The sequence below is a fragment of the Raphanus sativus genome, chromosome 2 (assembly GCF_000801105.2).
Source record: "Raphanus sativus cultivar WK10039 chromosome 2, ASM80110v3, whole genome shotgun sequence".
Lineage (NCBI taxonomy): Eukaryota > Viridiplantae > Streptophyta > Magnoliopsida > Brassicales > Brassicaceae > Raphanus > Raphanus sativus.
The window spans coordinates 33721205-33734524 of record NC_079512.1 but is presented as its reverse complement, the minus strand read 5'-3'; the positions used below and the strand labels follow the sequence as shown (position 1 = coordinate 33734524).

The following is a 13320-nucleotide window of genomic DNA, read 5'->3' as shown; positions in this document are numbered from 1 at the left end:
CAACTTGGAAACAATTAATGATTTTTGAAATAACTTTTAATTCATTAAAAAAGTTTGTGGACAAAGATTTATAAAAATGTATTACGGGCATGTTTTGTCCGGATTTTGAGACGTACAGCTCCAAGTTGATCAAAATGTCAGTCTTCTATCGAGTGATCATTTTTTTTCTTTCTACGATCTATTGACCAAGAGATGTCAAATCGGATGGCCAGCGTCTAAATGTCCCGATTCGCAGCGGTTATCAAATTCATTGGCCGTCGCGGGCTGCGGACAAGAACTTGTGTCCAATCCCGCCCTGTTTGTGTGTTTGAGCTTTTATGTTTCTTTAATTTCTTTCAGTTTAAATGTTAAGACAAAGTTTTTGGCTGGTAAGACTATATTAATGTTTGTTGATATCAGGAAAATATTAATGTTTGTTGATATCAGGAAAATCTAACGAAATCCTCCTAAGGAAAAAAATCCCTAAGGTCAACGGCAAATGGTACAACTGGAACCGTTCATCATGGGATATGATGAAATACGAATCTTTCTAACATGTTGAGCCATATGTACTCAAGCCTCGCGGTACAAATATTATTTGGAAAAAATATATGCCTCTTTCTCGTTTCTTATTCTGAAGGCATTGTCCAAATGAAAGTCGACCGACCATATATCGTTCTGTTACCTTTAGTATTTATGATTACCGTAACGATGTCTACGGTTTGAGTGTGAACACATGAATGAAGTACGAAAAAAATCCAAAACATATACAGAACTTATTAATATTCTTGGAAAGTATGGTACTTCAACTTCAAATGCACATTGTGGTTGTCAAGTAATTCTGAAACGTTATACACTTGTGGAAACTTGGAATTTATTAATTATGACATAAAGAAAAGAAAACGTACAATTTTAACAAACAAACAAACAAACAAACAAGCATACAAAAAACGTACACATGCACATGCAAAGAAATGAGATGAATATATAATGATTAATTCAAAAACGTAGGTACCTGGTGATAAGGGCCAAAGTATTGGTTGTAGTCATTGAAAGCTCAGATACAGCCTGCTTCAGCTTCTTTATCTCCGCATTCAGTTTCACTTCCTTGAACTTGTCCATACACGTGGACCCTGCCGAGCTTGCCCACGTATCCAACATCCTTTTCATCTCCGCTTTTGTATTTTTACTGTTCATGATTCCGGCGATCACGTGCTTGAGCCCCTCGGCGGTATCCTTCATCTGCTTCAGGCAGTCCTTGAATTTATTCGGAACGTCATGGGTGGAGGCTACCTTTTTGAGAAGGCTAGAGGCGATGGACGAGACAGTTTTGGCGGATTTGAGGTTGGCGCTGAGCGATGTTAAGCAGAGTTTGATGGGGTCGGATTTGATGGTTGAAGAGTAGGGGGACAATGTCTTGTAGCACATTGTAGGGTATGGTGTTGAGTCACATGCGGTTTGAACGAACGTTTTGTCGTTTGGGGCTATGCCTGGTGGGGTTGCTGTTGTTCTCGGGATGTTTGATGAGTTGATGAGAGCAATGAGAGCTAGGGAGAGTATCACGAAACGCAACATGTTTTGTTAATTAGGGATTTCTTTTTTTTTCTTAACCTGGTTTGAGAGAGAATAGAAATGCAAACTATTTGGCGAATTGTGAAATTATGGAGTATGTGTATGTATATATATATATATATATTAATCTCGTACACAACACATGGTTGAGTATTAGTTGTATCTCAATTGTTAAGGGGATCTACACTTTTATTCTGAATATGTAAAAGAAAAAATTACCAAATTATTGTGCTTTTTTCAATTTTTTTTTGTCAATTATGATGTTACGAACTACGAAAAACATTATATAGACGATATTACATCCGACACTTTTACCTGTTTTATGAAAATTCATGTTTACCGATATTTTTTTGTGTTATGCCTAAGATCTTTGATAAGCATTTTTCTAATATTCTGTATAATTCTTCTTTGCTGGAAATTAGAATTCAGATTTTTTTTTATGTAAAAGTATTAATAAATATTTAGTTAAATCATTGGATCAATGAAGTTTTCGTAAAGTATATTTAAAATAATTTTGTTAAACATTTAATAAAATCCTTTTAGAAATAACCATACAATAGCAAGTATACATATTTTCATCTTTGGAAAAAAGGGTAGAACTCAAATTATATATATTTAAAATAATTTTATTAAAATATGTATATAATGTCAAAATATCATCTAACATGAAACACGGAAAGATTATGAGATATCCAAAGTACATTTAAAGCATGCGACATCTTATTCTGCAATGTTTGCATTTCTTCCGGATTAGTAGCCACTTGTATATGTTAGTATCATCTCCAATCAAATCATTATGTTGTTAAGTGTAAACAATCATTAGAAACTGTCATAACAGCATAACTTTTTGTAAGCTCATAACAGCATAACTTGTAAAACGTATATCATATATACATATATGGCTGCATAACTGTGTTCATAAACCTTAGCATCTCAAACTATACAAAACAATCAAGAAGCTTTTCTCTTGATGTCAAAATAAAATTAGAAAATGAATACAAACTTCATCCCGTAGTTTAAGCAAGGTGGCACGTGATGTTTGACATAGTATTAATCATCACTTATTTTGTTTGTTTGACATAGTATTAATCATCTCTTAAATCGGACCAGATCTCTTAACTCGGAGAAACATCACTTATTTTGTTTTGTTTATTTTGTTTGTTTGACATTGTATTTAGAGAAATTCTTGTGTAATTATTAAGAAAGACAGATCAACGTATCATGTACATATGTATATTATAGCCTATATGGATTTGATATTGAAATTGATCTCCCCTGCATATAACTTATATATAAGTGTTTATTTGCTGAAATTTGCACGTAGTTTATATATATATATATATATATATATATATATATATATATATATATAGCATTTCAATATATAAACTAACAAAAACAACAACTTAGAAGCAATTTTGGGTCAAGGCAAAGAGAGGATATAACCTAATTCAGAAGGCCTATCGAAGTGATGGGAACTTTTTTAGGGTTTTAACCAATTACATTACTACTTACCAACTATTTTTTGACCATTTCAATATATAACGGGTTTGGTCTTCGGGGACTGAGTGTTTTACTCTTGGTCTTGGATTTGGATTTGGATTTTTTCTGTTTTCAAGAAATGTGTGTTTGGTTTGGTTCTGAGTCATATCAATTTAGCTTGCCACATTGTTATATCATCTACGAGCTTGCAAAGTTTTAAGCTGTTGATTTTTATTAATGAAATTTATAGCATTGTAAGCCATGCAGAGTGTTTTTCAATCTTGTGTGTTTAATCCTTTTTCATGCCATTTTTGATAGTGTAAAATTAGATGGACTTTCAATTTAAAACTAACTACATATTGATCCGCCCTTTCGAGGGCGGGTATATGTTTTGTTTTATTTTTTTAATATAATTTTTATATTTGTGTGTATTTTAATTTTTACGGGTATATCTTTTATTATAATTTTATATTTTTTAAATAACCTATTTACATATATATATATATATATATATTTAACAGAATATTAAATTTTATTTTATAACATTTTTTCAAAAATTTATTCGGTTTTTAGTGTAAGTTGGATTTGATATTGGTCTCGATTATTTGTATATTTGTATGGGCCTTAAAATTTCCTTTGAAACCAGAACAGTTTAAATTCACTTGGCTCTTGTCAAGATCTCAGTTAATCTATTGACCAAATGATAAGTCTGAAGTTATGCTGTAAAATTTTCATTAAGAATCAAATATGTATGGATTTGTATTGAAAAACAATTATGATTATATATCATCCAGTGGTCTAATCATATTAGGAAACAAATAATAATTTGATTGTTGAAATGTTGATTATTAGGATTTTTGATGGAGTTACAAAAGTGGGTGATGATTGTTAAGCAGTTATATTATGCAATATTATTAATTGTTGCAGTTATATTAAAGATTATTAGGCAATAGAGAATGGTGGATTTTTTATGCAGTTACAAAAAGTGGACGATGATTATTAAGCAGTTATATTAGTCAATTACATTAATTATTGCAGTTATATTAAAAAGGTATCATGATTATGTATTGTTGAAATTTTGAGTTGGACACAACTAAATATCAATAGGTCATGCTGCAAAATTAATAGTATTGATTGGTGATAAGAATAGTGGTTAATATATCTTATATATTGCTTCGATCCATTCCAACTACCGATGTGAAATACTTTGTGTCTAATACACCTCCTCGAGACAATGATTTTTTGAACGTCAATTTCAAAATGTTTAGACAATAATCGATGGGCTAAATTTCAGCAAGATCGGTGTGAATCGGTCTGGATTATGTAGATTGGACTCTCATACTATGTTAAATTAGATGAGTTTCCAAATCAGACTCAATGCATCCATTTAATGCATTTTTCGATATTGTACCCATAGAGCGGTAGACTGAACACCACAAAAATCTCGATTCAAGAAAAAGTACATGCAAGTAAACCTGTGAACTCAGATAGTCTTGTGGTATGGTAGGGGGACCCAATCCAATTGGTGATAAAAATCGCGACTCATCTATCATATTGTTTAGGATCCTTTTCAACTATCGATGTGAAGACATTTTGTTTCTAATGGATGGCACATTCGAGTTAGTGATAGAACTCATATAAGTAGGGCTGAATCTCTGATAGGCCTGAAAGGCTCGTGGGTTTAACCCAACAATATCCTCAACAATCCTTAAACAACCTTTTCTTTAACCAGGAATTACTGAAATTTGATACTATATTTTGATTATTTTATAGAAGTTTAAGGACAAAGATTTATGAAAAAGTTTAAGGGATATGAAGAGCGCATGTTTTGTCGCGATTATGAGACGGACAGCTCCAAGTTGATCAAGATGTCACACACAGTTATTCTAGATAGGGTTTCTAGTTTTTCTTTGTCTGTAATTTCTTTCATTTTAAATAGTTTAGTTTTGGCCCCTAAGTTTAAATTCATGTTTGTTGATAAGAAAATGGCCCAACTGGAACCGTTACGAATCCTTCTGACATGTTGATCGATCCATATATATTTGCCTAAATAATAACATGGGATATGAAATACAAAGCCATTACCAAGTTCATCGAAAATGGCCCAACTGGAACCATTACGTTCCCCGAGCATTATTATTACCAAATTCATCGACAAGCAGCTAAGAAACCGAATCAGTTCACTGCGTGGAAGAGGAGGAACAGTTTTCAACAACACAATGGCGGTTTGGTTTTCGACTAGAGATTAGGCGAGCTTAACCACTGTTTTTGGGTTAAAAGATATCACTCTTGTTTAAACTAAAGATGCACTAGTTGTACAAAAACCTTTTTTATTGGGGAATTGGATTGTACAACCATCAAATAAATGTTAATTCACCTCATAGCTAAAATCTCTAAATCATCTATATACCAGTTCCATAATATAAAAAATAGCCATATTACACCTTAGTGGTGACATGTGTAACCTGCTAAGAAATATATATTAAAATAAATATTAAATAAACAATATGATAAATTGTGGCTATTATTGATACACATCTCTTTTCTTCTTCTTCTTTTTTTTCACCAAATCTTTGTTTCTTCTTGGTACGTACAAACACACACCACTTTATTTCAAAGCAAGTAAAAAACAAAGATTCATGACTTATGACATTGAATTTGGAGGAGAAGATGGCACCGTAGAGAATGAGGTGACATCATACTTTTTACTCTGTTTTTGTTTTTGCCTATACTCTGTTTCTGTTTTTATTTTTATATTGTGTTTATGTTTCTGTTTTTATTCTCTGTTACAGTTACTGTTTCTGTTTTTACTCTGTTTTTGTTTTTGTTTTAGTGTTCCAATAGTGAAAAATAACGACGACGGACCGGTAGAAGAATCGTTGTGTTGGAAAAAAAAGAAATGAGACAAAGATGATATTTACATGGTGGTGAAAAATAACGATGGTGAACAAAGTGGAGGTGTATCAGCACGTTTGAAAAAAGAAGAATTAAAGAAGATGAACTCGTCGTCTATACTATATTCAGTCAACGAAATAGTATACTATATATTCTTTAGTATAGTTATTTATGCAAGGGTACCATATTATTCGTGACATATTTCTATACTATTTCATAAACATGTAATAATCTGGTTACTGTCAATATTACTCAGCAGAGGGAAATTGTTTATATTTTGGATGTGGATTGACATTTTCGGGTTAGGGTATAGTTTTATCATCTAAGTTGAGTTTCACTTACTCATCCTGAATTATTGAACGAGCCCGTACACTTTAAAAATATTATACTATATGCACCATGTAGTATAGTATGAACCTGGTGAATGTCATTATTTGAAAACGGGGAAAACTATTTATATCTCAGGTTTATGTTGACATTTCCAAGTTAGGGTTTAGTGTTATCATCTGGGTGAGGGTTTTACTAACTCACCCTCATTACTCTATTACTTGTATTAGTGATATGAACTCATCTATGTCGTAATGTCAGTTTATTCTATTCAATAATATATTAGTACAACATCCATATAACCTTGCTACTAAAGTCCTCTGAATTATTGAATGAGAACTAAAGTTTAGTTCCTCGTACCTCTAAAAGTAGTATACTATATTTACTATGTAGTATAGTATTATGAACCTGGTGAATGTCATTATTTGAAAACGGAGAAAACTGTTTATATCTCGGATGTGTGTTGATATTTCCAGGTTAGGGTTTAGTGTTATCATCTGGGTGGGGGTTTCACTAACTCACTCTTATATACTATTTTGTTTATATGGAATAAAACATTCTGGTTTGACTGTGTGAAGTATGAATAGTGTACAATAAATATTGGGCACATTTTATTTTGTTAACATCATAAGTATGTGTTTAATTTACCATATATTATTTTACTACATCATCTCCAATAACACAAAGGAGTTTAAGCAAAAAAAAAAAGAAATAAAAGAAAAAAATGGATTGACTTCATAAACCATCGTATCATCTTTTTCTTCTTTTGGTACTGGCAACTTGCACATGCAGAAAGTATAACCGGATAATATGAAACACAAATGATAGTTTTTTAATTATGTCAACATCAATGTCATTCACTTAATTTCCATTATGATTTTGATTATTAAGCAAATAAGCTCTTTTTTATTTGAATAAATTTAACATTCTTTCAAAAAAAAAAAATACAAAGCCATTACCTAAAAAGCCCACCGTGTATTTGTTCATTATTTGTTCGGTTACATGCTATTATTTTATGTTATGATTGTCAGTCATTCATAACGAATTAACAACATCTACGGTTTGAGATTACCATGTGAACACACGCATGAAGTATAAGTTCGAATGCACATTTTGACTGTCGAAGTAATTATAAAACGTTGGGCAGTGTGAAAACTTGGAATTCATATGAACACTAATCATGACATAAAGAAAACAAAACGAAACGTTCACCTTTAACAAGCAAACAAAAAAAGAAAAGAAAACGTAAACATGCACATGCAAAGATAAGAGGTGAATGTAATGGTTAATTTCAGTAACCTAGGTAATTAGTCATCAGGGCCAAAGTATTGCTTGTAGTCCATGAAAGCTCAGAAACAGTCTTCTTCACCTTCTTCTTCGTGTCCGCATTCACTTCTCCTTCCTCTAACTCATCCGTGCACGTGCTCTCGTCTGTCAACGCCGAACTCACCCACGTTTTCACGTTCCTTAGATGCTCCTCCTTTGAGATTCCTCCTCCGCTGAGGTTCTTCATCTCGGCTGTCGCTTGCTTGAGCTCGTCGACAGTGTCCTTCATCTCCTCCAAGCAGTCCTTGAGGATTGGAACCTCAGGGCTGGAAGTGGATTTGGCCTTTTTGAGAAGGCTAGAGACGACGGACGAGGCTTTTTTGGCGGATTTGAGGTTGATGTTGAGCGATGTTATGCAGAGTTTGATTGGGTCGGATTTGATGGTTGAAGAGTAGGAGGACAATGAGCTGTAGCACATTGTAGGGTATGTTGTTGAGTTGCATGCTGTTTTTACATATGTTTTGTAGTTTTGGTATTTGGCTGGTGGGGTAGCTGTTGTACATGGGATGTTTGATGAGTTAATGAGAGCAATGAGAGTTAGAGAGAGTATGACTAGACGCAACATGTTTGTTACTTTAAGGGTTATGTTCTTCTTAACTTGGGGTTTGAGAGAGAACAGAGATGCAAACTTTTTGGCGAATTGTGAAACTATGCAGTTTGTGTGTATATATATATGTTGATCTAATACACAAGATATACTATATTATTAATTTCATCTCATCAATTATTAAGGGAATGATTGGATCTAGACTTCTAGTTTAAATGTAATAAAGTTATTTTAATCAACCATACAATAGTATATGTAGAATTTTTCAAATTTGAAAAAAGAAAAACAACGGTAGAGCTATATATTTCGGTTTTGAACGGTAAACATACTAGTATAAGACAATATAATAGTATGACATAAATACATGTAAACCATGTGACATCTCATTCTGTTTGTTCCATTTCTTCCGAATCATTAACCACTTATGTAAGTTAGTAGCGTTTTCAGTCAATGATATACACTGCTGTAAAGTGTAAACGATCGTAAGAAGCTATCGTAACTTCAAAAGATGGCTGTGTTCAAATAACATGACCGTCAACCACCTACTGCTGTCTCCTCTCTGTTCCAAGTGTATCTCTCCCTTCTCCCCTCCGGTTTGTGACTCCATTGTTCTCTTCCTCTTGCTCTGTATTCTTTGTAATCTCTCTGTGTTGTCTCTTGTAATAAGTGGTTTACCACAAATCTTGTAAAACAGAAAAGCTTTGGTATATATTTTAACATTTGCAACAAAAAAAAAAAAAAAAAACATGACCGTCTCTACCTATCTGTTTATAATAATTTGCACAAACTTTTTTTTTTGTAAACTGGCTTTCAAATTTTGCACAACCTTGGTGCCTCAAATTATACCAAACAATCAAGGAGCTTTTCTCTTGGTCTCAAAATAAAATTAGAACATGAATACAAACTTCATTCCGGTGTTTAAGCAAGGTGGCACGTGATGTAGCATGATGTCCATGTAATATGAACATGGACCAGATCTCTTTATTCGGAGAAACATCATTTTATTTTGTTTTTTAATCATGATATAGTACTAATAATGTCTCCTCCGTAATTATTAAGAAAGACAGATCAACGTATCATGGTATGTACATTATAGGGAACTTATATTCAAATTAATCTCCCATGCATAACTACTTATACACAGGTGTTTATTTGCTGGATTTTCAGCTTACCTTAAAAAAATGAAGCAAAATGCTTTAATTTTCTTTTAAAGATTTTTTGTGTATTAGTTAAACTAAAGTTCTATTTGGGCTCCTGTCATTAGTTTTTTTAACATACTTTCGTAGTTCGAGAGATGTTTTTTTACTTTATCAATTTTCTTAATTTCTAATTTATCATGTCAAAAGAAAATTTAAATGGTTTAGTAATATTAGCAATCGATATAGCTACGGTTTAAGTTTAAGGACTAGAGCATGTAATCAAACAAATCATACAGGATACCAAAAGACAGCCAAATGTCACACATATATCCGTTAGTATCGACAAACGAGTGTACTTGTCATCTGATTCAAAATTCAAAAGTACACAAACAACAAGTCGGAGCTTTTACTAAATAAAGTTTTGGAAGCATTCCACAACGCTGACTGAATAACAAATCAAGAGACATGAAGGATGTGGATGGTTTAGAAGACGACAACAACAACAAAGAAAACCACAACTTTTTTCATTACAATTTAGAGAGTGGTGTGACAAAGACCAAGACATAACATAATCCATGGAAAGGCAAATCTATGGAATATGATGATAAATTAATCTGAAAATCACTAAAATAATCCAATGTTTAACATCTACTACGATCTACAGCCGAGCTAGTAACAAAGATCGGAGAACTTCCCTCCAAAGATGTAAAAGGCTCAACAAAAGATGAAAACCAATGCCATTAGCATGCTAAACATTAGCTTCAAGTGTCCATTTAATATAATAGATGTTGCAGCTGAATGGTGTTGCTTCCTGCAACAATCATTCCATGAAGGAGAGTGTTTTAAGATTCTATATCATACTGTAGAGAAAAAGAGTGAGAGAAAGAAGGATAGCAAAGTTTCAGATGCTTACTTCTGCATGTTCCCAAGAGCACCACAGTAAAGGACATTGTCAGGGGGATCCATCTCTGTCTGGCCATTCTCTTCAGGGTTTATGATCCGCATGTAAGTTTCTTCACCAAGATACCATCTGTCAAGATTCTCTACTCTGATGTTCCACACTCCCACATTATCAAGGGAGATAAGTCCAGCCGTCCATCCCCCTGGGTAAACCTAAGTTACAAGTAAAACAAAAAAAAACAACAATGATTATGAGAACTTGCAGATTAGAGTGATGTAATGTGAGTGATGCTGCCATGTATGAACCTCTATTGTGCTTCTTGAGATGGCATCGTAGTTGTTATATGAACCCTTTTTGTCTTCAGACCAAACACCAAAATCCATCCTGGATAATAACATGGTACATCAACACCAAAGTAGAAAAAAAAAGAATATATGACAAAGGTGTCATGGTTTCTCTTACCCAACGACGAAAAATGTATAGCCATCAACATGGAAGCTCTGCATCTTGGTGTCATTGTTCTGGAAAACAACTTGTATAAAGCCCTTGTACGTTGCGTTGATCAAAGATGTGTCCAAACGAGGAGGTCTATCAAAAGGCCTGTCAGGAAAATCCAGCTTATAAGCTCCTTTCACTTTATAGTGATCCGCAAGCCTCACTGGAGTTCTTGGATTCACAAACGAAATCCCGTTAAGCGTAGCACGAAGTGACCCGTTGATCGTTGTTGGAGGCAAACTTCTCAAGATGTATGTGTTGGTGATGTTTATTTGACCGTAGTGAAATGATCCCTGAGGATTCGGACGAGCTCCACTAGCAGATGTGTTTTGCCTGCATATGAAAAAAGAGTCAAGACTCGTTGGACCAAAAATCAAGATGTAGAAATAACCAAGGGAACATATTTAAATGCACCTAATGGCCCTTGGCTGGGTCATTGCTGACCACGGAGCAGAAACATCTGTTTTTGGAACAGGTAGAGGACCAGAAGCAGGGCCATTGGAGTTAGAGTAATGGAGAATGGCGACACCAGTGACTCTTTGCCACACGGTTTCATTCACAAATCTAGCACTTGCCACAATGTAGTAGTCACTTGTGGCGTTTTGGTCCATGGTCACCAAGAACGAATACGACTGTCCTACGTGAATATCGAAATCGGTGAAGTTTGTCTGTGAGGTGTAGTGACCGTCGGTTTCCACCAGAAGCAAGTTGTGGTTCTGAATCCTGAAGTTCAGGCTTGTAGAGATCCCAACATTGTGAACACGGATTCTGTATGTCTTCCCTGCAAAAATACAACACAAACCATTGAGAACACAACGCAGGCAAAGGGAAAGAGTCATATGTGTGATGAGAGTCGTCAACATCCCAACGTAGTACCTGGTTCAACATGAGCGGTCAAGTAATCAATTCCATCAGGCACACTACTGTTGTACTTGTAAGGACCCTTCCCATTGATGAGGACTCCATCCGGCATCCCAAGTTCTTTCCCAGAGTCAAGTATTCTCCTTAGTGCCTGAAGAAAAGGCAAAGGTATATATAAAGATTAAATAAACAAAGACAAAAAGACCAAAGTGATGATGATGATTTGGTTACACATACTTTATGGTCCTGAGTGTACCAATCGCCAATCATGAAGATGATCTCGCCGTCAGGCTGAGGGAAAGGGATAGGAATAATGTTCCTGTTATTAACCACAACAGGACCAAAACCACCAGAGGCTCTCTGAAAGTTGAGGGAGGGAGAGTAGAAGAAGCTCCCAATTTGATCCTTGACTTGAAACTGGTAAGTAAAGTTCCATCCCGCAGGGATTGGGCAGTTTGTGCCAAGAACACCGTCTTGCCACGAGTTACGCCGCATTTGGATGCCAGACCTATTCCAACAAGAAGAAACACAAGGAAGCAGCATATATTAGTAGTGATGTGATGATAAGTTGGTAAGAAAAAAAAAAGAGAAAGGAAAGCAGTTTGGACGACTAACCAAGTCAAGAGAAGAGACTCATCCAAATTATTGAAGACTCTAACAACAACATTGTAGTTGGTGGTAGCATTAAGCAGAGGCCCTGGAAACTGCCCATTGACAGCTATCACCTGAAGAAACTCATGTAGTATATACGAAGTTAGCACCAAACTAAAGTTGCAAACTTTATATATATCTCCTACAGTAACCATTTAACTGAAAAACACCTAAACCCATGTAAAGTCACAATCTTTGAGATTCTATGGTAAAAGTTTAGCCTTTTAGATCAACTAAAAGCGACTTCCTTTAACAAAACCCATCACTCGCTAAAAGACACTGAAGATCTCTCTCTCTCGATTGACAGCGAGAACGTTATTAAGACACCGAATCCGAGATTTCCGGGGGGGGGGAGAAAGTAAAGTGCAGAAGTCTCAAGCCAAACCTGTTGAGGAACGCCGAGAGGGGAAGCTGTGAGGTAGGAGACTTTGAAGTCGTAGGAGACGAAAGGGTCCGCCGCGAAAGACACGCCGGAGAGAAGCACGAAGCAGAGGAGAGAAGGAGAGAAGAAGAAGAAGAAGAAGTGGAGAGAGACCGTCGCCATTGATTTGATTTTAGGTTTTTTTTCTTCTCGGAATCGCGCAAAGCTGCTTACTACGGTTTTGACATTAATAATAAAGGGTGGAAACTGAAACGAAACGAGAGAGAGGAAACGGTAGAGAGAAGGCGAAGAAAAGGTGTGAAAGTGTTGTGTGTCAGTAGTGTAGAGGTTTTTTTGAATTTTCCTTACATGAGTGTAGAAAAATACAAACACGTTCCTGTTTTTTCTTTTCCTCAATTATTTTCGTCATTATTCTCAAATTAGTTATTTCAGACACACAAAAATATGTTATGTATTTAAATTTAAATTATCTTGTCTTGTATTTAAATAATCATTTATATAATCATTTATATAATCAATTTGTGTTAGGTGTTAAAAATTAGAACGGTTCTGTGTGTGAGATTGGCTTTTAACTAAAAACATCAAATAAATTAAGAATGTAAAATGCTCTGATGTAGTGTGAAAAACTTCATAGTAACGTATAAAGTTGGGATCATTGAAAACTATATTATTGCAATTTAAAAACAAAACATTAAGATTGTAGATAGTTTTTTATCATTTATTATCTTTATCACATCTGAAGTTTTTTCCAAGAACATGTAAT

The 13320-nt window shown here is 34.5% G+C and overlaps 3 protein-coding genes across 3 annotated transcripts; all 3 read right to left on the bottom strand.

The window, feature by feature from the left end:
• Positions 1–895: 895 nt before the first annotated feature.
• On the bottom strand, positions 896–1576 carry LOC108841334 (pectinesterase inhibitor 4-like). Its single transcript, XM_018614101.2, has one exon. It carries the CDS (start codon positions 1552–1554, stop codon positions 979–981), a length of 576 nt encoding a protein of 191 aa, XP_018469603.2. The 5' UTR covers positions 1555–1576; the 3' UTR covers positions 896–978.
• A 5850-nt stretch (positions 1577–7426) lies between these two features.
• On the bottom strand, positions 7427–8201 carry LOC108841514 (pectinesterase inhibitor 4-like). Its single transcript, XM_018614275.2, has one exon. It carries the CDS (start codon positions 8144–8146, stop codon positions 7547–7549), a length of 600 nt encoding a protein of 199 aa, XP_018469777.2. The 5' UTR covers positions 8147–8201; the 3' UTR covers positions 7427–7546.
• A 1451-nt stretch (positions 8202–9652) lies between these two features.
• On the bottom strand, positions 9653–12862 carry LOC108817934 (monocopper oxidase-like protein SKS1). The gene is made up of 9 exons (XM_018590764.2): positions 12561–12862; positions 12140–12249; positions 11762–12032; positions 11540–11675; positions 11078–11444; positions 10631–10996; positions 10474–10552; positions 10181–10380; positions 9653–10078 (listed from the first exon to the last, which is right to left on the bottom strand). The coding sequence occupies exons 1-9, from the start codon at positions 12717–12719 to the stop codon at positions 9982–9984; spliced, it is 1785 nt and encodes a 594-aa protein (XP_018446266.2). The 5' UTR covers positions 12720–12862; the 3' UTR covers positions 9653–9981.
• Between the last annotated feature and the right edge of the window lie 458 nt (positions 12863–13320).

Excerpts from the sequence above, each read along its gene's own strand:
- LOC108841514 (XM_018614275.2), bottom strand. The coding sequence starts at position 8,146 with ATGTTGCGTCTAGTCATACTCTCTCTAACTCTCATTGCTCTCATTAAC.
- LOC108817934 (XM_018590764.2), bottom strand. The coding sequence starts at position 12,719 with ATGGCGACGGTCTCTCTCCACTTCTTCTTCTTCTTCTTCTCTCCTTCT. Across the intron at positions 10,997-11,077 it reads ACCCAGCCAAGGGCCATTAG|GCAAAACACATCTGCTAGTG; the intron begins GTGCATTTAAAT and ends TTTCATATGCAG. Across the intron at positions 10,553-10,630 it reads TATACATTTTTCGTCGTTGG|GATGGATTTTGGTGTTTGGT; the intron begins GTAAGAGAAACC and ends GTTATTATCCAG.
- LOC108841334 (XM_018614101.2), bottom strand. The coding sequence starts at position 1,554 with ATGTTGCGTTTCGTGATACTCTCCCTAGCTCTCATTGCTCTCATCAAC.